At 39.4% G+C, this 25,715-nt stretch overlaps 1 protein-coding gene across 2 annotated transcripts in view; it reads left to right on the top strand.

The window, feature by feature from the left end:
• The window catches only part of LOC138763076 (cadherin EGF LAG seven-pass G-type receptor 3-like), a 275,448-nt gene that overhangs the window by 143,884 nt on the left and 105,849 nt on the right, over positions 1 to 25,715 (top strand). For both annotated transcript variants that reach the window (XM_069936657.1, XM_069936656.1), the window contains exons 16-18: positions 7,576 to 7,677; positions 9,809 to 9,903; positions 14,540 to 14,749. In XM_069936657.1, coding sequence (XP_069792758.1) covers positions 7,576 to 7,677; positions 9,809 to 9,903; positions 14,540 to 14,749 — 407 coding nt within the window. The remainder of the gene's footprint in view (positions 1 to 7,575; positions 7,678 to 9,808; positions 9,904 to 14,539; positions 14,750 to 25,715) is intronic.

Genomic DNA, 25,715 nt, shown 5'->3' with positions numbered 1-25,715 from the left:
GCATGAGCATCCAAACACCCTAATTCTTTAAATTATGGTAATACTCCATGAATGGGCCCCACATCTTGTAAAACTTCACCCTCACATCTTTAACATTTTTTTTCTAAACTTGGGAAGGACATGACCTCCTGTAACCATTGAGTATGAGTAGGTGGGGTACCGTCTTTCCACTTCATCAAAATAGTCTGTCTAGCTATCAATGAGGTAAACGCTAAAATTCACTTCTGAGATAAAGTCAATAACATTTCCTATTCTTGAGAAAAACCAAATAAAACAATTAGGGGGCACGGTTCTAATTTGACCCTAAAAATTACTGATAAAGTTTCTAAACTAGGGCAAGACCAAAACTTGTGGATCAATGAAGCCTCAAAAATTTTACATTTATCACATATTGCATCAGTATTAGATTAGATGGTTTAACTTTTGAAATATGTGCTCTAAGCACTGCTTTGAATTGGAACAAACAATATTGTGCACAGAAAGAGGATTCATCAATCAAATTTAAAACGATATCCCAGGCCTCATCTGGAAGTGACAAATCCAAGTCATGCTCCCATTTACTCTTGATCTTAACTCGTGAAGCTATTCTCAAATATATCAAATTATTATAAATAATTGATAAAAGAAAATTGAAAGTCAAAAAATAAATCAAGAATGTTTTTTCCTGAAATCCGTAGAAAATCAGAAAGTTTAGACTGAGCAAAATGTCTGACTTGTACATTTTGGAAAATTGACTATTGGGTAATTTAACCTTTGCCCTCAATTGTTCAAAAGAAGCATAATTATATTGAATGAAAAGATCTTTAAAATTTTTGATACCTAATCTATAATACTTCCTAACAAAAAATGTAAAAAAAAAAGGATGTTTAGCTATAATAGGACTGGCAAGAGAGAAACAAGGGATTCCAAAAATTTTCTAAATTGTGCCTATATTCTGAACCTCATTATGGGATTGCTTGTTAATTTAGAAAAAGGAAAAGGTAAAAAGGACCCTTGGACTGGCAATATAAATTTTTTTTGAGAAATGTAATCCAAGGGCAGTCAACTCATTTATCAAATTTTGACAAAAGAAGCAAATTATGTACATTGACCACCCAATAGCAGAATCTGAAATTTGGAAGTGATAGTCCCCCACTCCTTTTAGTTTTTTGAAGATACGCTTTGTTTAAAAAAGGTTATTTTCTTTGCCATATATATATGAGAAAAAAGAAAATCCAATGACTGAAAAGAAGATTTAGAAAATAAAGATTGGTGTAGACTGGAAAAATATAAAAATTTCAGTTATATATTCATTCTAATTGAATTAATAAGTCCAGTCATACTAATAAACAAATGTGACCATCCTGATAATATTACTTTAACCTGATTAATTGTTGCAGAAAAACTTTCTGTCAATAAATTCTTATAACACTTAGTAATTGTAATTCCAAGGTATCTAAACTGTTCATTCAATAACTTAAAAGGGAAATTGGAATATCTTAAAGGAGACCCCTTTTGGGATAATAATTTGCTCTTATGCAGATATAATTTATAACCTGAAAACTGGCCCATATGGGCAATTAAGGTTAATATATTTGATATAGCAACCATTGGATTAGAAATAAAAAGCAAAAGATCATCTGCATATAAAGAAACTTTCTGCTGAACACCATTCTTAACTATCCCTGAAAAATCTCTACGCTCACATAGAGCTATAGCAAGGGGTCCCAATACCAAGTCAAAAAGCTACAGACTTAAGGGGAACCTTGCCGAGTTCCCCGATTAAAGCCTAAAAAATTTTGACTGTTATGAATGGGCATGTATTGTGGCTGAGGGGCATAATTACAGTTATTTAAGCCATTTCTTAAAATCTGGGACAAAATTAAATTTATCTAAAATAGCGAACAGATTGTCCCATTCTCCTGATCACCCTTCTCGGCATCTAATGAAAGAACACATTCAAATTGAAATCTCCATTGTGAACTTAATTTTTGGATGCAAGTACAGGAAATCAATTCTGCACTGTTCAAAGAGATCACCTTAAGCACTTTAAAGTGTGTTGGGGTGTCACTTGGAACAGAATTCAATTGGTTCAAGCACAGTAAATTCTCCAATTCTTATGTATTTGAGAATAGAGGAAATCGGAGCAGGAATAGACCATGTAGCCTGACCAGCTTGCTCCACCATCCAATCAGGTCATGACTGATCTGGTAATCGACTCAGCTTCATTTCATCTGCCTGTTTTCACATACTCCTTAATCCCCTTTTCTTCTTTCTCTGAAATACAAGGCAGCCTCGACTGATTCCTTGGGCAGAGAATTCCACAGTTTCATCACTAACTGGGAGAGACAATTCCTCCTTAAATCTACTCCATGGGATCTCGAGGCCTAATTCTGGACTCATTTGCCAGTGGAAACTACTTCCCTGCTTCTATCTTATCGATTCTGTTCATAATTTTAAACGTCTATAAGATCTCCCCGACCACCCCATCCTTCAATACTCCAATGAGTTGCAGCATAAACACCAAAATGCCGGAGGAACTCAGTTGGTCTTTTCAGCATCTGGTAGGAGAGAAAAGATGGGAGACGAGAAGGCTCTGATCTGAAATGTTAGCAATATCTTTGTCTCCTAAAGATGCTGAAAAGACCAGCTGAGTTCCTCCAGCATTTTGGTGTGGTTCTACTATAAATCATTGGATTTTTTTACTAAATCACAGTGTCTGCAGACTTTTGTGTTTCATTCCAATGGGGATAGACGCAGGCTACTCAATCTCTGTTCCCAAGCTAACCTCTTCACTTCTGGAACCAACCTAGTGTGGAATGAAACATGCTTTTCATCAGCTTTACTTGTGCCACGGTGAACACACCTTTATTAATTCCTGTTCGGTCTCTCCAAAATCTGTGGGAAGGACGCGCTGCCATCTTACTCTGAACCTACTTCTCTGTGCTCAGGTCAGTTTTTCTGAAAGGAAACTGGCATAAATGTGTGATGGTGGTGAGGGGAACAGTAGAGATGGATATTGATGGAATTGATCGGGGCACAACCCAACAGCCGGAGAAACGGTGGATGCTAGGAGAAGGATTAGATATGAGAATGTTAAAATCCTGAATGATCTCTGATACTCATTGACAACAGAGGTCACGATCACCTCCATCTTCATCAAATGGGTTGGCCTGTGGGTGGAGCAGCCCTTTGTTGCTGCAGCCACCTGCTGCTTTTTCCTGCAAGGGGGAAGAAACATGTCAGCGAATGCTTTGCTCTATGTGCTTACGTGCACATAATAATATTCTAATAATTAATTGTACATTTAACCTTTTATGTGACTATATGTTGCAACTGAATGCCTGAATGGGGTAGGTATTAATGAGGATGCTCAGAAATACGCTGTCCAAGACAAAATATAAATGTATCATCCCAAAGATTAATGGTTGTAGTGAGACTGAAAGAATCTCTTTAATTGTTTTAATTGTTGATTTATGTGCTCTATGTTTGCATGTGCTGTGCTAGGTTTCCTCATTAAATAGGTGGTATTATGTACCATATCAATGTGTGATATGTGTATATGGATGTGGTGTATTACTGTAGGTGTGCAGCAGTTGGTAGGTAGGTTTTATGCTGAGTTCGTGAAGTTGCGATGAAATGTTTTCCCTCACTGGCTTAACTCCTTGGGGTACTACTTCTTACATTGATCTTTCTGGTCACCTTCTCCCACCCCCTCTACACTTCTGACCTTGGTGACTTCCTGCTGTTCATCTCTGACTATGACACTCAGCCAAGTGTCGTGAAAGCAGGACGGCTGCAGTTTCTGTGTTGCCTAAGCTTCAAAGAAAAAAATGTATTCAATATTCACCTCTATTTTAAAAGAAATGTCTGTCACCAATTTGTGCAAGGATAGTTCCAGCTGAAATTACTCATTTTAGGTGTGTTTATGGTTGGTCCTACCAACATGCATGTCCCCATATATATATAGATATATATATATATATCTATATATATATATTTATATATATATATAGATATATATTTATATATATATCTATATATATAGATATATATTTATATATATCTATATATATATCTATATATATATATAAATATATATCTATATATATAGATATAGATATGAAATCACATAATCTGGCATGGGTAGCCCTGTGCAGTGCCATTCTAATGCATGTTTTTAATTGGAGATTGACATTTTATGCTCATGTGTTTCATTCCTAACAATAACAATGTTCCTGAATGTTGAGACTCTCATTATATGTGCGGTCCATTAACTTTAATGGGCCCACAATGTAGAGTCATTACGTGCTGTAGTTGATAATTTACTGTTGATACATCTCCATTCCACCTGAAGATCAACAATTAAAACAATTAAAGAGATTCTTTCAGTCTCACTACAACCATTAATCTTTGGGATGATACATTTATATTTTGTCTTGGACAGCATATTTCTGAGCATCCTCATTAATACCTACCCCATTCAGGCATTCAGTTGCAACATATAGTCACATAAAAGGTTAAATGTACAATTAATTATTAGAATATTACTGCAGATTATTCTATAATAATTGATTTGTGGAGACATAATGCTACAAATACAGTGGAAGAGCAGTGAACGTGGAGGCTCTTTGGTGTGAGGAGAGGAGCAGACCTGGTGTCGGATCACCATTCACAGGTGGAGGAGAGGCATCACTCTAGGGTATTAACGTTATTCTCTCTGTAGATCCTGGATATTTTATTTTAGCATATTCTATTTTTGTTTCTGATTTTCAACATCTGCAGCTTTTTTTGCTTTTCAATAATTGTGTATTTCTAATGAAACTGAGCCTTCATTTTTCATAAGCGTTGACCTGTTGAGATCTTCCATCACTCTCCATCATTTCATATTGCCAGTTTGGTCCATTTTTGTTTCTCACAATCATAGCAAGCTTTAATTGACTGGGTCTTGCTTCCCACCTATATTTGCAACCATTCGCTGCCATCAGCAAGCATCCTATATCCTCTCTGAATTGACGGTATTTGGCACAACCATTTTCTTTTGTCCTCCATCCTCCTCCAGATGTTTCCTTTGCTCTTCTTTTCTCTCTACAGCCGTAAAACTCCCTGTTTGTATTTCTTTTCAATTCTGATGAAACATTATTGAGCTGAAAAATGACTGTTTCTTCACAGGTGCTACAGTGTTTCCAGATTTTAAAAATAAATAAATGTAGGGGCATTGATTCATTATAGGGATGTCAGTGCTTTGCTATAAATTGTGTTTTTAATGCCAATGACTGGTATTTTTCATAATTATTCTATCAAAGCTAAAGAACAGTGCATGTGTTTCCCCCAAACGTACATGGAAGCATTGCAATGAGACCATTTCAGTGAAATTCTGTGGAAGAAAGTAGCTGTCTGTCTTGCAACTAATGAAGGACTGCCACGTCCACTCTTGGAAATCTAATTTGTAACATTAAAGGAGAGACTTACGTCGTCAAATTATTAATGATTATAATTTTAATCCTATTAAAATGCTATTTCGATAACCATTAGCAGGACTTAGCAGCAAGAGTGTTTCTAGATTATAACGAAGCACATCGGAAACTTTTAAAAAATAATTATTTGATACTTCATTGACTTGCTGTCGAAGACACTCATATATAATCATTGTAGAGATGACATGCCCAATTGCAGAAAAAAAAAGCACCGTGCACTCTTAATTCTCACTGCTCATCCAATTAGTTATGGGCTCTTCCAATTAAAATGCAGAATGTAGTATCGGATCCTGTGGGGAGATGTACATTGTCAAATATATTCAGAATTGTGGACTCTTCCGAATCTCGATGCTCCAAATGTCGATGATGAAAAATATATACAGGAAATCACTTTGAATATAACTGAGGCGCATGAGAAGAGTCTCATGTCAAGAGTTTCTATCGAAAAGTTAATGTAGAAATAGGAACTGGGAGGATGACTACCTTTAAGTATTATTATCAAGTGGCTCAAATGAGATTCCTTGCTTCTCTATTTGAAGAAGAAAAGTGGGCTTGGGTCAAAATAGAGTTAGAGAAATTAGCAGAGGAATCTATATATAAATGGGATTCAGAATTATTATCTGGGGTAAAGAGTCATTATTGTGGAAACATTTGATTATTGTTCAGAATAAAATAAAAGATGAAATTGGAATAAATGGAAATATATCACCTTAGATAGCTTTGATTAAAAATCGGCTTGTACCTCTTTCAAAGGATCATCGGTTCCTGTCTGGTCTGATAAGTGTATGAAAAATAACGAAGATTGTTGTGAGCAAGATCAATTGATGTCATTTGAGCAATTGAGGAATAAATATGGAATATCTACTAACACTTGGTTCTGTTGCTTCCAATTGAGAGCATATTTAAGGGATAAAGTTAGGTTTAGAAATGAGATTACCCATTTGTAGTGAGGTGGAAAACCTTATTAGGAGAGGAAATACCAAAAAAATTTACTTCTGCAATATATCTTTTATTGCAAAAAGGAACTATTAAATAGGGAGTGCATAAATCCAGACAGAAATAGGAGATGGATTTGAATATTGATGAGCAAAGATGGTTAGATCTTGGTCAGGATAGTATTTGGTCAAATACTATTAATGTAAGATATAGATTGCTTCAATATAATGTTTTTACATCAGTTATATTTAACACCACAGAAACTGATTAGAATGAAATCAGATCTATCAGATCAGTGGCTTTGGGTGAGGTGAAGAGATCGGTACTTTATTTGCATTCAACTTGATACTGTCCTAAGATTTAAAAAAAATCTTTATGGGTGGATTTACAAAAAAATTTTAGAACAAATTACAGGTACACCATTTCCATTAAACCCAGATTTATTTCGTTTGGGAAATTCAGAAGGAACAAGACACAACCTAAAATTATCAGCATGTCAAATTACATTTGTTTAAACAGTATTGGCAATAGCGAGGAAATGTATTGCAGTGACTTGGAAAATTGGACTTGTATCTAGATATGGGAAGATGGAATGCAGAAATCCAATGCTGAATCCCTTTAGAGAAAATTGCATACAATTTGCAAAATAAAGACTCTATATTGTTGCAACTTTGGAGCCTGTCTACACAAATTTGGGGTATAAATATGTAGAAATGTTCTTCCAGCCTCTTAATTCCTGTAATAACCTTCTTCCTAAAAATGAAAATATTCTAATAAAATCTGTTGAATTCTAGTGTGTTGTTGGGGTGGGGGTGGGGGGGGAGGTGTAATACTCTGAGCAATCCAAGGCACTACATTATTTCTTCTATCTCTTTTTTTTATACTGTATATTTTTATATGCATATATTTTTCTTTAAGAGGGGAGGGGGCTGAGGGATTAGAAGAGGGAAGGAAGGGGAGGGGTTATAACCATCAGGTAATGAATGAATTTTTTTAGTTTAAGTATTTATTTTATTGCATAATTATTATTAATTACATGTATAGAAATTTTTTTAAATAAAATATTCAAAAAATTAGTTATGGGCTCTGTTGTCATTCAACTGCTGAGGCATTTCAAATGGAAGTTGATTTAAAGAAGGTCATTTTCCCATTTAATGTATTTTATTGCTTTAATCCACTCTAGTGATATATGATGGATGCCCCAGATCACTCAAGGCTGGTGTTTGGTGGCCACGAACTAAATTTGGACTTCAAGCGAGTGTAGTGTGTCCAAAAGGGTCCCTTGGTGAGTGAGTGAAATTACATCTGTGCTTTGTTCACCCATACACTCTTGGAAAAAGATGTTCTCATCAACTGACTAATGTGCACAAAAACTTAAATGGAGGTTAATTAGCGTGTTATTCCACTTCTTGTCAACAACAATAGAACATTTGAAGCTGAGCATTGCTTTGCAAAATCTAAGAGGAATTGAGAGATAAACGATGTCTCATTCAACTGCAGTAAAATCTGAAGAGTTAGCATACTCTAAAGTGGAGCCAAATGTTCATGGATCAAGGTCTTAGCAAAGCTCTGCCAATAAGAATGATTTGTCTACTCTATTATTGCCGAATAACATAATAGGCAGCAACTTTTTATGCAAGTCTTGTTGCAGTTTTCCTTTCGCTATCAGGGTTTCAAAGTTGGTAAATACCTGGTCACATTGCATGGTATATTCTTGAGCCATAACTTCTTCCCACATTCTTGTTCAGAATTTTCTTAATAGCTACAGATACTTGTCCAAACCAAAGCCAGCGTTGTAGAGAGAAAAGTGCATGATTTGGACAGTTAAGCCAATAGTCGGTGTTCTACAAAACAGTTGAATGCAATTGCTTCCTAGTTCAGACCACACAAGCACTGTTCATGCCCTTATTTTAATATGCACTTGCTGGCATGAATTGTCTCATAATTGCATAAAATGAGTGAGAATAAATGAGTTAATTGCTCATTTTTTGCACTCCACCTGATTTTCATTTCATTGAATTCAACATTCAAGTAAAACAATGCAGAATGCTTCTGTTTCACTCTCACTTTCTGCTCAGCTGCTGCCCTAGAAGAGCTGAATCCCCACGATAGAACAGGACATCTTAAAGATAATAGTAAATTTAAACCAATGGCAGCAAATTTTAAGAGCTGATCACTGTTCATCTTCAAGTTTGTTTACCTAGAGACCATAATTTACATCAATGAAGAGTGAGATTTTGATTCAATTCAGACCTTTATAGACTTTCTTTCTGCTTCAATAAAAATCAAAATCTGGCAGAAAAGAAAAAAACAAAATCCAGATTTAAGACCAAGGCAGGGGCTTTGGACAAGTTTAATTTCTCAAGCCTGGATAATCTGCCATGAAATCCAAACAGAATGATTCTGTTTGTACATATACTTCTTATTACCTTATCTGGTTAGTGCCTGGAGTTTAAAAAAGTATTTTCTTAACATTTTGACTGAGCAGTCATACTTTAATGGGATGCTTGAAAATTAGCATTGACACATTTTGTTTGTGGTCTGTAATCTAAAAAACCTGTGATTGTAGACATTCTTTTAAAGACATGAAAAATAATACTTTCTGTAAGCATATCACAGCCGTTTCATTCACTAATTTCAAACTCACTAGATTACTAATATTGTGTTACAATTAACGGGGGGGGGGGTTTATTTTGTGTAATTTTCTGATGTAATATTGTAATCATACCATTTTTATTTTTTTTATTTTTCTTTAAATGTAATTCTCTATTGTATTCATGTTATAAAATTTTAAATAAAGTCTTCAAAAAAAAACTAATTTCAAACTCACTTGGGGAATCCTCTACCAAATTTTACTTATTTTGTTCACCATTCATGCACTCTTGCCCATTTATATATACTTTGTTTATTGTTTAACTCTGAACAACTCGCTGTTATTTTGGGCATTTCTTATCCTTACTTTCCCTTCTCTTTAAAAGTCCATTTTTGACCCCAATCACTTAGTCATTGATGGCAATGAGTTACTTTGATTCAATATCAATTTATTTTGCTGAAAACACGACAGTTTCAAATCCCAATTCTTTTTATGAGCATGCGAACTATACCACTCCTCATCATGTGAACTAAAGAATTCCACGTATTGCCTTTGTTTTGTGGAAATATTTGGTCTTCCTGTTAGCAACTCTTCAGCTTCTCTCTGCACACTGTTTTCCATTCTTTCACTTTTTTCTTCTTTTGGTGGACTTGACTTGTATTTTTCCCTCTTTTCCCTTGCTTTGCAGAGATGCGGGCTGTTGGTAAGTTGCTCTGCTCACCTGCTGGATTATGTGAACCTTTGCTTGGCTTGGTGTAGAACTTTTTAAAAAGCCTGACCCTCTGGCTTTCTGTTGATCTTACTTTCTTACTGTCTTCTTCAGGGCTGGCAGTTCGACACTGCGGGGAGGTGCAAGGCTGGCTAGAGCCAGATCTATTTAATTGCACATCTCCATCCTTCACGCAACTGGCAGAGAATGTAAGTATTCTTTTAAAAACACTGTTGCTGTATTCTATTCTGTCGTCGTCACGTACAGCATGGAACAAACCAGGGGTTAGCCTATGAGGAGAGATTGAGTCATCTGGGACTGTACTCACTGGAATTTAGAAGAATGAGAGGGGATCTTATAGAAACATATTGTAGAGCTCGTCGAAAGAACCAAAGACTTGTTAATCCAAACCAAGGCTTTTATTAGCAAAAGACAGGAGCTCTTCACAGGTGGCGACCAGTCCGGAATGATTCGACCTGGCTCGGGACACAACCCTTTAAGGCCCAGACAGTAGGCGTGGCTTAGCTCTCAGCCAATCGCTGTAAGCACAGTCTAGATACAGTAACTATATACACTATGTACATTGGTGGTAGATCTGTACTATCACACATATAAAATCATGAAAGACATTGATAAGATAGAAGTAGGTAAGTTGTTCCCATTGGTGGGGGAACTAGAACCAGGGAACATAGCCTCAAGATTCAGGGTAGTAGATTTAGGACAGAGATGAAGGGGAACTGCTTTTCCCAGAGGGTGGTGAATCTGTGGAATTCGCTGCCCATTGAAACAGTGGAGGCAACTTTAGTAAATATACAAGACAATGTTGGATAGATTTCTTCATCATAAGGGAATTAAGGGATGTAGGGGAAAAGGCAGGTGGGGTGGAGATCATCAGATCAGCCATGATCATATTGAAGGGTGGAACAGGGTCAATGGGCTGGATAGCTTACTCCAATTTTTTTATGTGATGTTCTTTGGCCCAGCTCACTAATGCTGACCAAGTTAGTATTCTGGTCTTGACCTATTTACATTTGGTCTAAGTCCTTTCTAACTGCGTCTGTCCACATGTCTTTTGATTGTTTTAATTATACCTGTCTCTATAGTTTCCTCTGGTAGCTTGTTCCAGATGTGGACCACCCTCTGAGTGGAAAAAGTTTCCCTGCAGTTCCCTCTTACCTTTCTCCCTTCTCACCTTGAACCTATGCCCTGTACTTCCACAATGGCCTACTCTGGCACGGGTGGGGTGGCGATGTGAGCATTCATTTAATCCCTGCCCCTTGTTATTTTATTTTCCTTCATTTCTTTATTATATACTTATTCCTATACTTGACTAAGAAAATCAACTGAAAAACTGTTTCTGGCCAAACCTCCAGTAGCAATGTTACAATTCTGTTTATTTCAATGTGAACAGTTTTTAATGGTCTTTTTAGATATTAAAGAGAGAAATTTTCTCTTGGATAGCTTTGGAATGTGTTAGGAATAATTTGATCCTCTTTTTTTTCACTGCAGGCCAGGTAGAATTACCACTAATAGGTAGTGCAAAGAAAACTGAACAACGTCTATACATGTAAACAAATAAATAACTGTAAACAGATAATGAATGTAAACTACAATACAGAGAGAATTTTAAAAAATCAATAACGTGCACAAGTAAGAATCCTTAAATGAGTCCCTTATTGAGTTTGTTGTTGAGGAGTCTGATGGTGGAGGGGTAGCAACTGTTCCTGAACCTGGTAGTGTGAGTCTTGTGGCACCTACACCTCTTTCCTGATGGCATCAACGAAACAAGAGCTTGTACTGGGTGGTTCTTGATGATTGCTGCTGCCCTCCAATGGCAATGTTCCCTGTAGATGTACTCAATAGTGGGGAGTATTTTGAGTTCTGGGCTGTATCCACTACCTTTTGGAGGGCTTTACACTCGGGTATTGATGTCCCGTAGCAGACCATGATGCAGCTGTGCAGCACCCTTTCCACCTCACCTCTGTAGTAATTTGCCAGGGTTTCTGATGTCACATCAACCCTCTGCAAACTCCGGAGGAAGTAGAGGCGCTGTTGTGTTTTTTTCACAATGCCATTGGTGTGTTGGGTCTAGGAAAGATCCTCCGAGTTGGTGACTCCCAACACAAAAATGGCACGGTGAAGAAAGCATGACAGCGCCTTTACTTCCTCAGGAGTTTCCAGAGATTAAATTAAACTAGTTGTGTGTTTTGTCCACTGTTGACTTCTGTTGAGGAACAATGGGTTATGGACTCAGCTTCACTTTTCACCTCATCTCCATAACCCTTAATTCCTCTACAATGTAGAAATCTGTCTATTTATGCTTCAAATATATTACAGGTATATGAGATAGCTCGAATTCTTCCTTGGCCTGAGAATTCCACAGATTATCTATTCTGGGAGGAGCAGTTCCAATTCATCACTCTTTTTAATCTGCTGCCTTTGTTCTTGAGCCTATGTTCCCAAGTTCTCATCTCACAATATTCATGTTGTTTTATCTATTCCTTTCATAATTTTGTGTTTCTATAAGATCCCCTCTCATTCTAAATTGCAGTGTGTATAGTCCCAGGCGACTTGAACTCTTTTCATATTGTGACAGATTATGTTGTATTTTATATTGTATATATGTTTTAAGGGAGATAAATTGTGCCAGTTTTTTTTAGTGTAGGCGACATACAAACACTTCAAAACATCTCATTTAAAATACTGGAGCTCTGCTCAAGCTAGACGGGCAGGCTCCAAGTGCCTTTGCAAAAGCTTTGGGGAGTACCAAAAGAGAATTCACAAATGGATTGTTGTTTTGGAAAGCAACAGATGAATGAACTCAGAGGATTGGGTCCAGAGACGCAGGATGTCTGAGTGCAGTTTGCAGTTCTAAGAGAGTCATGTGGTTTTGCAAGCAGAGAGAGTCAAACAGGCTGTTTGCTCTGTGAGAAAGAGAGAGAGTTCAGTTCTACAGTTCATCAGCAGCAGCTGGGACTGGAACAGGACAAGCTGACAAGCTTGTGAAAAAACCCACTTTTGAAGATGGGTTGTGAGTTCGTAGTTCAGCCTGGCCAAAGCCTTTGTGGTCCATACAAGAGGAGAGGACTGGCTGCATAATGTTTCACTTGAAATAAGAAAAACAAAAAGGAACTCTGTGGTGACCTGAAAGAAAGAGGTTATCATCTGGAAAACCCTGATGGGGGCAAGACACTGATGTGGCTGATTAGAAGGAATCAGTTTGTGTCCAGCGATCACAAATCTTTCTCTGAAAACAACAATCACCTTCCTGAATGGCAGCCATTTACCTTTCAAGCACCAGAGCCTGGTGAACTTCATAAATGTTAAATTCTGTGCACAGTGTATGAATTGCCTGATACCGGTGAACTTGGAGAAGTGAGAAGTGAGATTGGGTTGTGAATTAAAGAACTTTTCTGAACTTACAATCACATTACATACACATGCGCTTAGAATTAATAGGGTGTCATGTTAGATTAAGTTAAGTTAATAGTAATAAAGTTTGATCCTCTTTTCATGTCTAAAATTAAAAGCAACTTTTGTTTGAGTAACCATTTGTTTTGGTGAATTTCTGTTGCTGCTGGGCTTTGGGGTCTTCTGTGCCCATAACAGTCTGCTAACCCTCCCTCTCGTGCAATCTACCTAGTGAACCCCCTCTGCATTGCCTCCAAGGCCAGTATAATCCTTTCTCAAAGTTCAAAGTTATTGTCAGAGTAGACGCATGACATCGCATTCAGCTGTGAGATTTTTTTTCCTGCGTGTGAGGCAGAATTTTGACTTAATTTTTCAAGAATTTGTCAAGTGAGGAGGTCAAAACTGCAAATAGGATTTGATATGATAGGAACAAGTCACTGAGCGATGGAGAGTTGTCTTTATGAAGAAACCTTTTGGAAGATGGAATGATACATAGCAGGAAATTTTCAAAGAATGGTAAATAACTAATTGAACTGGTGGAAGATACAACTTATAGAAAGGGTGACAGCTGTGACAAGCTTGGTGTATCATGCCAGCATGGATGATTGACAGAAAAAATATATATTTTTCATGCTGTGTAAACTTCCACAATCTGTTGACTTGCACAAACATGACAGATTGTGTTATGTTTTGATCCCCATCCCCCACAAGAAACAAAATACATCCACTAAAACAGAGGTAACAGCAGAAAATGCTGGGATTACTCAAGGTATCAGGCAGCTTCCATACAGAAAGAAACACAAGTAATGTCCCAGGTTAATAACCTTTCAACTGAACATTTCTTTAATTTTTAAAAAAATGTAGACATACAACACGGTAACAGGCCATTTCGGCCCATGAGCCAGTTCCGCCTCATTATGCCCAATTAGCCCATCCCCTCACGCTTTGAAGGCAGGGAGCCCCCTGGAGGAAACCCACGCAGACACGGGTTTGAACCCAGCTGGCGACATCAAGGCATTGCACGAACCATGCCACCCATGACCTTCATTTAAAAGCAGGCCAGTTTGGGAGAGAAATTTGGGAAACTATCCCCCATTCACAACCAGGTTATTGTATCTTATCCTGAATTCTGTGCACGATTTCCCCCATCAAGAACAGATCTCACTTTTGTTTGCTTTGTACCTATGTGTTTCTGATAGTTTCAACAAGTGTTTGAATTTCCTCCCCTCTGAGATGAAAAGCCAGTTCATGAGTAATGCACATGATCGAGCATCTCTCTCTGACATGTAATACCGTAATGAGTGAAATAGTAGATTTTGGATTTGATCAAGCATCAGTAGTGTAGCACCTAATTTTGTTGAATATAATCCATTCGCGCTGCTCTGATTTCTGTGACAGTGACATTTGTCTTTGTTTACTTCGATATGTTGAAAGCTCGCAAGTCTGGAAAAGAATGAAACTGAACTAAATACCATAGAGGCGAAGAAACTGGCTCGCCACATCCAGACTGTCACTGAGGAGCTTGACCATTACTTTGGAAATGATGTTTACATTACCTATCGCCTCCTCTTGAAGATGCTGGGATTTGAATGCAGACAGCGTGGATTTAATCTGACAGCCACGCAGGACGTACACTTTACTGAGGTAAAAAATTATGGGCAATCAGGCGGAAAACAGTAGTTTGTGTATCCGTCACGTACAGGTACAGCAAACAACAGGTTTACTTCCATCTCCTGTATTGGTAATGTCTTTGTGGCTAAGTTTCAACTCTTGTTTATATACATAGCATTTAAGATGAACACTTAACCACCATCTGAATTCCCACAGATTTGACAGCGCAAGATTATTCTCAACAATAATCTGTTAATTGAAGTAAAAATGAGAAGTTAAAGTAAATAAAGAGGAGAGACAAACTCAATCAGGATCTGAAATGATTTTGCTGATTAGATAAGGCAGCAGCCCTCATCAAATAAAAATGTTTAGAATAATAAATAAATGAATAGCAGGATCTTGGAGTTGCTGCTAAATTAATTTTATTTCTTCTGCACCATGTGGTAAATAATGCAAAGGTGTAGCCTGGAGTGATGCTGTGTGTGTGCGTGTGTGTTGTTATCTTACTGGGCCCAGGTGTCACTCTTGGTAATGGAAAGTATAGGAAAAATTATTGAGAGAGTTTGTTCTAAAACATAAAAGAATCCAGCTTGTTGGAGAGAAACTGTGTAACAATTTGATCCATAATGTGCAGCTTCATCATAGAATGAGTCCGATCAAGATTGTTCAAAAGTAATCAGGCACAGTACATAGACTGTACAGCACAGGAACAGGCTTTTGGCCCTCGTGTCTGAACATGATATCCAAATCAAACTAGGCACTGACCAAGTGTAGGAATCAGAGGGTAATAGTGAATGGTTGGTTTTTTTTTCAGATTGGCTGTCTGTGTCCAGTGAGATCAATGCTGGGCCCACTGTTGTTGGTTATCTATATTAGTTGGTGAATGACACCAAAATTGGTGCAGAGTAGACAGTGCAGAAGATTATGGCAGGATTTAGTGGGGGAGTGGGCAAGAAATGGCAGATGGAATTTAAAGTGAACAAGTGTGAGGTTTTCTACTTTGGTAAGTTAAGCCAGGACAGAGATTATACAGTAAATGACAGGGCCCTGGAGAAAATTGTCAAACAGAAAAATCTAGTGGTACAGCCACTTAGTTTCCTGACATGGTTATTCAGGGAATTGAAGTAAGCATTTAACATGCCTTCATCAATTTGGGCATTGAGCAGAGAGGTGAGACATCATGTTACAACTGTACCAGACATTACTGAGACTGCACGTAGGAGGATTCTGTGCATTTCTGTCACCCAGCTATAGGAAGGATGCCCTTAAACTGGAAAGTGTGCATTAAAGATTCACAAGGATGTTACTGAGAGTGAAGGACTTAAATTATATAGAGAGATTGGATAGGCTGGGATTCTTTTACCTGGAGCTTAGGAGGCTGAGCTCCGGGTAAAACATTTTATTTGTATAAAATAATGTGGGGCATAGATAAGTTGAATGTTCAGAGTCTTTTCCCCAGGATAGGACAGTCTAAAACTAGAGGGTATAGATTTAAAGTGAGAGGAGGATTTGAGGGGCAACAGTTTCACGCAGTGAGTGTTGGGTATGTGGAATAAGCTGCCAGATGTAGCAGTGGAGGCAGATACAATTACAATTTTAAAAGCCGTTTGAACAGGTACATGGATAGGAAGGATTTAGATGGGTATAGGCCAAATGCAGGCAAATGGGACTATTCAGGTAGGCAACTTGGTTAGGATAGACGATAGGCCAAAGGGTCTTCTTCATATTATTGGAATCTAATGCTGGAATCTGTGAAAAAATACAACTTGACCTGTTGAATACTTCCAGCATTTTCAGATTTTCAGCATTTTTGGTTATTCTGACTTTTCATTTATTTAAAATGAATGCTTGTTTGCAGAGAAATCCATTTTTAGAAGGTCAAAGGTAGAGAATATATTACCCTCTGTCACTGTGCTATGGGGTTATTTAATTTTTGCAAGATACTTGGTTTGTTTTCCAAATTAATAAACTTGTCATTATTAATATGAAGCAAGTGTACTTCGTTGTAATGCTTCACTGAGTTGTGCAATCAAATTTGTAGCGTAGCACAAATCTATAACTGTGGAGATAACATGATACAAGTTGAATGGTACCTTATAGTAGCTTTTAGTGCCGTCATTACTGTTATAGTAATTCAAAGGCACACACTTGAAAATATTAATTAATCCCTTGAATATTCTTACAGACCTGTGCCAGTCGTGAAATAAATCAAATGATTAATTTTACACTATTTATTAACAGAGTTTTACTCCTAAACTAAGCACACACAGTAATATCGCACATCACTGCAAAACCAACTGTACAGCAAGGTTTCTACACTAGAAAAGCTGTAAAAAACAAAAGTATAACTTAATGAAGAATTATCGTGATGTTATTTTTCACAAGTTGTATAATTGGATCAGAAAGATGAGAAGAGTTGGTGAGAAACAGGGCATTATAGATTATAGGAACTGTGGATGGGAACTAATCAAGGAATGAGTGACTGCCATCATGGATTTGTAAAGGTTGCTTATATCTGTTGAACTTGATTAAGTTTTCCGATGAAGTGGACAGACTGTGGTTGTTAATTATTTCGACTTCAAGAAGGCTTTTGATTAAGTCTTCATGAGAGACTATTGGAGTGGAATTAAAGCCAACTCTGACCTGAATAGGAAATCAATTGAGGTCCAGGATACCCAAAGGAAAGGGCAAGAAATCAAATTGATGACATGGATTCTGCTGGGGATTCTGGGTCACAACTTTTCAGATTAAGTAGGACAGTTGATCAGGCAGAAAACCACTGATCAAAGAATGGAGATGATGCCAAGAAGAGGAATTGTAAGGAATGTTGATGGAAGCGCGAATACACAGAGGTATTGGTAGATGAAGAGAATGAGCAAAATTGTGGCAGTGAAGGTCTTCACTCCAGAGCCAGCTGTGACCCTAGTCAAGGTATTCCAGTATATTAAACACAGGTGTCTAACCAACAATGTGAAAGGGCAACCCCAAACATCTAATTGTCACCCAAACAGCCCATTCGCAATAAAGTGACAGAAGCTATCGACAACTGTAAGCTGCACTTACCCAATAAACTGCTCGCTATTACCCACTTTGGGTTTCACCAACACCACCCAGCTCCAAACCTCATCATAGCTTCAGTCCAAACCTGAGGTGAAAATGACTGCCCTTGACATCAGGGTAAAACGAAGACCAGTGGTAAAATCCAGCCAAAGTCAGAATCAGTTTTCTTGGCATGAACATTTTGTCATGAAATTTGTTGTTTAGTGGCAGCAGTATTGTGCAGAACAAGCTTCAAAGTTGCTATAAATTCCAATTCCATAAATACAAGATTTTTAAAAATACAAATAACTAGCGCAGGAAAGAGAAAAAGTGAGGTATTGTCCATGAGTTCATTGTCCGATCAGAAATCTGATGGCAGAGGGGAAGAAGCTGTTTTTGTAATGCTGAGTGTGTGTCTTCAGGCTCCTGTTGCTCCTTCCTGATGGCATCTATGAGAAAAGGTCATGACCTGGGTGGTGAAGGTACTTCATGATAGTAGCTGTCTTTTTGAGGGATGTCCTCAATGGAGTGGACTATTGCCCATGATGGTGCTGGCTGAGGTTACAACCCTCTGTGAACATTTCCTGTCCTGTGCATTGGCACCTCCACACCAGTCAATGATGCAACCAGTCCGAACGCTCTCCACAGTACACCTGCAAGAGCCTCTTCAAATTCGTAATGAAAAATAGCCGCTGGCATACCCTCTTCATGAGTGCATCGATATGAAGGCCCCAGGATGGGTTTCAGGGACGTTGACACCCAGGTCCCTGCTGCTGATCCCTTGATGACGGCTGCTTTTTTGTTCTCCTGAAGTCCACAATCAGTTCCTTAGCTGTGCTAACGTCGAGTACAAGATGGTTGTTGTGACACCACTGATCTATCTTACTCCTGTGCGCTTCCTCAACGGCATCCGTGATCCTGCTGACAACCATGGTGTTATCGGCAAATTTGTAAATGACATTTGAATTGGACCTAGTCAATAGTCATGGGCGTAGAGAGAGGGGAGCAGTGGGCTAAGCACACATCCTTGAGGTGTGCCTGTGTGATTTGTGGAGGAGCGGTCATCGATCCACACCGACTGTGGTCTTCCGATTAGTAAGTCAAGGATCCAGTTGCAGAGGCCCAGGTTTTGAAGTTTGCTGACCAGTGCTGAGGGGATGATGGTGTTGAAAGATGAGCTGTAGTTGATGAAAAGCAGCCTAATGTTCATTACTGTTGTCCAGGTGATCCAGGGCTCAGTGGAGAGCCAGTGTGTTTGCATCTGCTGTGGAACGATTGATGTGACAGGTAAATTGCAGTGGGTCTCAGATATGAGTTAATTCTGGCCATGACCAATCTCTCAAAGGATTTCATTGCAGTAGAAGTGAGTGCTACTGGATGACTCATTGAAACAGCTCACCCTGTTTGAAGTGCCAGTTAATGAAGTAGACGAAGGTGACGTAGTCAAGTTTTTATTAGCAGAAACTAATGGTATAATAATGAAAGACAATAGGTGCATACACAGTTATACCCACGGGGAGTGTCTTAAGTGGTAGAAATAATACACGTCCAATGTCAGTAAAGCGGGGCTAGCCACAGTGGGAAACTGACAGCTCAGCATAGATTCACAACAGTCTCCCCCCCAGCAGAAGTAGCGTCAAAATCAAAAGGTCAGCTGCCAAGTAGAATTCAAGCAAGCAAGCAAGCGTAATACAATAAAATAAATGGCATTGAGAGTTCACTGACATAGCCAAAACAAGGCAAGTAACTAGCAGAATATAATGAGATGTTTATGAATAGTGAAGCCTCTTGGGTTGTTTACGGATACGAGTAGACCTCCTTATCAGAACAGGTGCAGGAGTGGCAGCCTTGGGAACTGGTGGTGTTGAGACAGTTCCTTGGTCTGTAGTGTGAGATGGCCGGACTTCTGGACCCGCTCCAGAATCACCAGCGTGAGGCTGTGGGGCCTCAGCATGGCCATCTGAATGCTTACTCGGGGTCACAGGTTGGCGGTGGTGCGTCCAACCTCTCAGGATCACTCTGAGAAGGGGCGTGCGGAAGGGGTAAACCAGGCGGGACCAGATCTCTTAGGGGTACAGTGTCTGTGCTCCCGTCTGGAAATTTAACATGGGCAAAATTCGTGTTAGTGTGCAGTAGCTGAACTGGCTGGACTAGAGAGTCAGTTTTATGCGTCCGAGCGTGTCTCTTCAGCAGTACGGTCCCAGGCTCAGATAGACAGGCTGGTCAGTCCATCACAATCCCTGATTTCTTAGGAAAAGTAAACATACATTCATGAGGTGTTTGATTTGTTGCAGGACACAATAGAGACCGAATAGAATGTAACGCCTTGGGCAGCACCTCCTGCCACTAAGTAACAGGGTAACCATGTGTCTTTAACGCAAGGTTAACAGTCTTCCAGACTGTGGGGTTAGCCCTTTCGATCTGCCCATTGCCCTGGGGGTTGTAGCTCGTGGTGCGGCTGGTGGCAATCCCCTTGCGTAACAGAGCTTGGCGCAGCACTGCGCTCATGGATGCTGAGCCTCTGCCTGTATGAATGTAACTGGGAAAACCAAAAATACTGAAATTTCTGTCAAATGCCTTAATGACAGACGTCATTGAGACGTCAGGGCAGGGTATCACGAAGGAAAACCTCGAATATTCATCGATTACAGTAAGTAAAAATACATTTTTGTTGTTAGAACGTAACGGCCCTTTAAAGTCTGAGCTGATCCTCTCAAAAAGGATGGGTCGCCTTGATGAGAGTGGCCTCCGGATCTTTAAAATGCTGCGGTTTGCATTCTGCGCAAAAAGGACAGTTTTTAGTCAGTTTTCTGACTTCTTCGAGGGAGAAAGGAAGGTTGTTAGCCCTTATGTAATGGAAGAATCTTGTGACCCCTGGGTAGCACAGTCTGCTATGGATTTCCTTTAGTCCTTCAAGCTGAGCACCAGCAGCAGCTCGTGACAATGTGTCGGAGGGATCATTTAACTTGCCAGGTCTGTACAGGATCTCATAATTGTAAGTTGAGAGTTCTATTCGCCAGCGTGCCATCTTATAGTTTTTAATCTTACTTTTGTGTTTAGTATTAAACATGTAGGCTACAGATCTGTGATCAGGGTAAATTTCCTGGCAGCTAGAAAGTGTCTCCAGTAGCAAACAGCTTCAATGATAGTCTGGGCTTCTTTGTCAATGGTCGGATGTTTAAGTTCTGGTCCGCGTAACTTGCGGGAGAAGAATGCCACGGGTCTGCCCTTTTGATTAACGGTTCCTGCGAAAGCACAATCCGAGGCATCAGTTTCCACCTGGACCGGGACATCCTCATCAATGGACGAGAGTGCAGCTTTGGCAATAACAGCTTTAATTCTCTCGAAAGCTTTCAGGGCTGTTGGAGAGAGAGGGAAGGATTTTATGTTAAACAGAGGGTGTGCTTTCGCAGTGTAGTCACGTACCCATTTGCAGTAGTAGGAAAAGAATCCCATACACCTTTTAAGGGCTTTTGCTGAGTCTGTGGCTAGCAACATCTTGAGGGGAGCCATTCTTTCCGGATCGGGGTGGATTTCGCTCTCGCAAACAATGTAGCCCAGACTGGGTAGTTCTGTTGCTTTGAAAACACATTTGCCCTCGTTGTTTGTAAGGTTGAGTTCTTTGGCTATTGCTATAAATTTTTTTAAGTTGTCATCATGTTCAGTTTGGGTCTTGCCACAGATTGTGACATTATCCAGATAAGGGAACATGCCCTGCAACTCATACGTTCTAATGATCTTATCCATCTCCCTCTGAAACACTGACACACCGTTAGTGACTCCAAAGGGTACCCTTTTAAACTGGTATAACCCCCCCATCAGCCTCAAAGGCTGTATAGGGTCGTTCACTTTTTTAAATGGGGATTTGGTGGTAAGCTGCCTGAAGGTCGATAGTCGAGTACACTCTGTATTGTACTATCTGATTAACCATTTCATTGATGCGTAGCGGAGGGTAGGCATCCAAGTTAGTATAATGGTTAATTGTCTGGCTGTAGTCAATAGCCAGTCATTGTTTCTTAGTGTGATTTTTCACCACTACCACCTGGGCTTGCAATGGACTCCTGCTGGGTTCAGTCACCCCCTCTTTAAGCAATGTCCAAGTCTCAGCTTTAATAAACTCCCGATCCTCTTTGCTGTAATAACGGCTCTGAGAGGTAATCAGTCGACATCGGGAGACAGATTACTGAACAGGGAGGGAGCTTTGATCTTTAGTGTGGACAGACCGCAGTAACCAGTGCGGGGGATGGTAAGTGTGGGTAGTGGCCCATCGAAATTTAACACTACACTTTTCATCTGAGATTGAATATCTTGTACTGACAATAACCACAACAGCAGTGCGAGTATAAGACAACTTTAATAAACTAATGTATACACTAAGAGGTCTTGTCTCTCTGCAAGACAAACCTCGAAGGCAAGACTGTAGCTCTGGCCTGCTTTATATACAAGGTCACCGGGATGACCCCTGGTGACCTAGTGGTGTAATTACATATCCAACCCCAGTAACACGGGAGCGCAGAGATCAGGCATTACAAAGAGCCAAACATCAGCAAGACAATGTCCCTGAAAGTTCAGAGTTACCTTACAATTGTCCCGTATAGTTTTTTTAAGTTCACTACAAGCCATCGATATCCTTTGGTTCGCTGGATATCTCCACAAATTTAAGGCTTTGGCGACCTTCTCGTAGATGTAGCTGTCAGTGCTTCCGGAGTCTATTAAGCAATCGACAGTCTCACCATTCACCTCCCCCTTCATAGTCGACCGTTCCAGTCCGTAACAACCCCCAAGCTTTTCAGTCAATTGAGCTATAATAACATCACTTGAAGTCGATTCAGTCGGCTCGTTTGAAGATTCTTCCCTTTCATAGTTGTCTCCCATTCCTGCAGCTCCAGGATGAATTTTCTTGGCGCTTCTCTTCTTCTTATCAGAGGGAGTATTTTTTGCCTTACATGTTTTAGCGAAGTGGCCATGTTTCCCACAGTAGCTGCATAGATTCACCACACTGTTCTTGGGCACAGGGATAATTGATGCCCTTTTGAAGCAGGTGGAAATCTCCGAATGCAGCAGTGAGAGATTGAAAATGTCTGTGAACACTCTGGCTAATTGGTTGGCACAGACTTTCAGTACCCTGCCTGGTATGCCATTAGAGCCTGATGCCTTGCGAGGGTTCACCCTCTTTCCAGAAGGTGAACCCTCTTCTGCATGCCTCCTGCAAAAATGGGTGTTCATTTATCCCAGTCCCAGGGAATCACTGGAGGAATTCCTCAGAGCATTATTTGAGGTCCAGCTATTTTCAGCTGCTTCATCAATGCCCTTCTCTCCAAAAACAGGTGACAGAATGCTTGCTGATAATTAGACAGTGTTTAATTCTATTCACAGCTCTTCAGCACTTGAAGCAGCTCTTACCTGCATGTTGTAAGACAATCCGGCAGGGCTGATAAGTGACAACTGACAGTCAGGCAGCAAAAGTGCCATCAATAATTGTGAGAAACAGAGGTGCCTTCACAGATTTCACTCGAGACAAAAATTGAGAACAAAGAACATTTATTTTACAACAATGCAAAGTTGGGTGCTTCCCCTTACCCTGGGAATGCACACGCATACTGGGGCTCACCCAACTTTTTATACATTCCATTTCATAAAACATTCTTCTGCCTCCTGGATTGGTTTAGCATTAGGTAATTCTGCCTGCATGTCTTCTAACTTCTTATCAGTTTATGTGCCTTTCTGCAAACTTGTTTACCAGGAAGTGTCATGTCTTTGTTCTTATTCATTAATCAACCCCCAGGACTTGCTAAATCTATCTACTTGCTATAAGACCCCTATTCTATTATACTTGCTTAACCCTTCCTCACATTCCATTCTTACTACACCCTTATTTAACCCATCATAATTCATTCCCAAATAGCACTTGCTTGACTCCCCATATTCCACCTTACAATAATCATCTCCAGCAAGCGAGAATTTAGCCATGTTTATTGATGGCCATTGAATTACTGTCACCAAGCATCCCACAATCAGTATCCTGGGGTCTCAATTGACCAGAAATACAACTGGACCAGGCTTCAAGAGCAGATCAGAAGCTGGATATTCTTCAGCAATTAATTCACTTCCAGTCTCCCCAAGGCTTCTCCACTGCCTACAAAACAAAAACATGATGCAATTCTCTCCACTTACCTGGATGAGCACTAGTGAGCTTGAAGTTGGAGTGAATATTTTATGATTCTCTGAATTTCAAGTGTTGTCATTAAAAAGGATCTACTTTTATTTCTACAGGGGCCATATTTGCAATATTTAAATTAAATGCAAATTTGATATACAGCAGATTGTGGTTTAGAATTCGACGTGGTAGCAGGGAGCAGAACTGTTGGTGTGAATTGTTCATAGGTTTTCGAGTAACAGTAGCAATGCAAGGTACATGATAAATGAAATTAGACATGCATGTAACAGGCTAAACTACATTTTGCAAACAATAATAACATGTATTTTCATAATGTAATGAGGGAAGGAATTGACAAGGGAGCAGACTACTTTCAAATGAGCATTGTGCAATAAGGAAGTATTAATTAAAAAACCTAAAAGTGCTTTGAGCAAAAAATGACCATTAAATAACTTCGAAGCTCGAAAGTGTAAGGGTCAGTCAAAAACAAAGATAGGCGATCAATATGAGGGAAATTATGAAGGTGCGAGGGTCTGTAAGGACAGTGATTTACCACACCTTACGAACAAAACAAGAATACAGTCACTGGTTTCTTTCAGTACAGCATGAAGTCGACTTTCTTTTTATTATTCACTAGACATCACATTGCATCTTCAACTCCCCAAACACCACCCAGCTAAACTCCTCTGACCTTCTCATTGGCTCACTGCCACATGGGTGATCCTGACAGTCTCTTCCTCCTGCAGCTGAGAGTCGTCATCCAGTGCATGCGCGCTATTACCCCCATGCGTCATATCGCTTACTCACCAGTGGCGGCCGGCACTGCTCCCGACGAAGGGAGGTACACGACTGTGACAGGTCTCTTTGGCTGGGGTAGGTTGGGAAACGACATTAAAAGGTGAAATACATTATTTACAACAAATATAATCCTTTCAAAGTACAGAAGCACAATAGATTTTGGATGATTTAAAGTAACATTAAATATAATGAAAATGCATGTAAAGTTAGCAGGAGAAGTAGAATGTTTGAGAATTGGGAGTGTTTTAGAATTCAGCAAAAATATTACCAAGAAAGGGAAAAATAAATGAAACAAATAAAGCCGACTATAAATGTGAAAAAATTAAGTTAGTCTTAAGGGCGGCAGAGTTAGTGTAGCGGTTAGTGCAACGCTGATACAGCGCCAGTGACCAGGGTTCAAATCCGGCACTGTCTATAAGGAGTTTGTACGTTCTTCCCGTGTCTGTGTAGAGTTAGTCCGGGTGCTCCGGTTTCCTCCCACCCTCCAAAACGTACTGGGTTGTATATCATTTGGGTGTAATTGGGCGGCAAGGACTCGTGGGCTAGAGGACCCTATTATAATGCTGTGTGTCTAAATTTCATATAATTAAATATTGGAAATATGGCCCCTATAGAAATAAAAGCAGAAAAATTAATTTCAGGAGTTGGAAATGACAGAGGATTTAAACCAGTGGTTTTCAAACTTCCCTCTAAACTCACATTTATTTCCACTTACGTAACACTTTAAGTAATCCCTATTCCATTGGTGCTCTGTGATTAGTAAGGGATTGCTTAAGGTGGGATATGGGTGGGAAGGCAAGGTTGAGAACCACTGCTCTAGACCCAATTGATACTGGAATATTTTGCTTGAGAAAAATTGTCATTGACTCATTTTGTTTGGAGTTCTGAAACCATGCCCATAACAAGTCACCGAGGGACGATTAAAACAGTGGTTTTCAAACCTTTTCTTTCCACCCACATCCCACCTTAAGCAATCCCTTACTAATCACAGAGCACCTGTGGCAT

The sequence above is a fragment of the Narcine bancroftii genome, chromosome 5 (genome assembly GCF_036971445.1).
Source record: "Narcine bancroftii isolate sNarBan1 chromosome 5, sNarBan1.hap1, whole genome shotgun sequence".
In the NCBI taxonomy this organism is placed as follows: domain Eukaryota; kingdom Metazoa; phylum Chordata; class Chondrichthyes; order Torpediniformes; family Narcinidae; genus Narcine; species Narcine bancroftii.
Note: the sequence above shows the minus strand (reverse complement) of the source record. Positions and strands in the feature narration are given on the sequence as shown.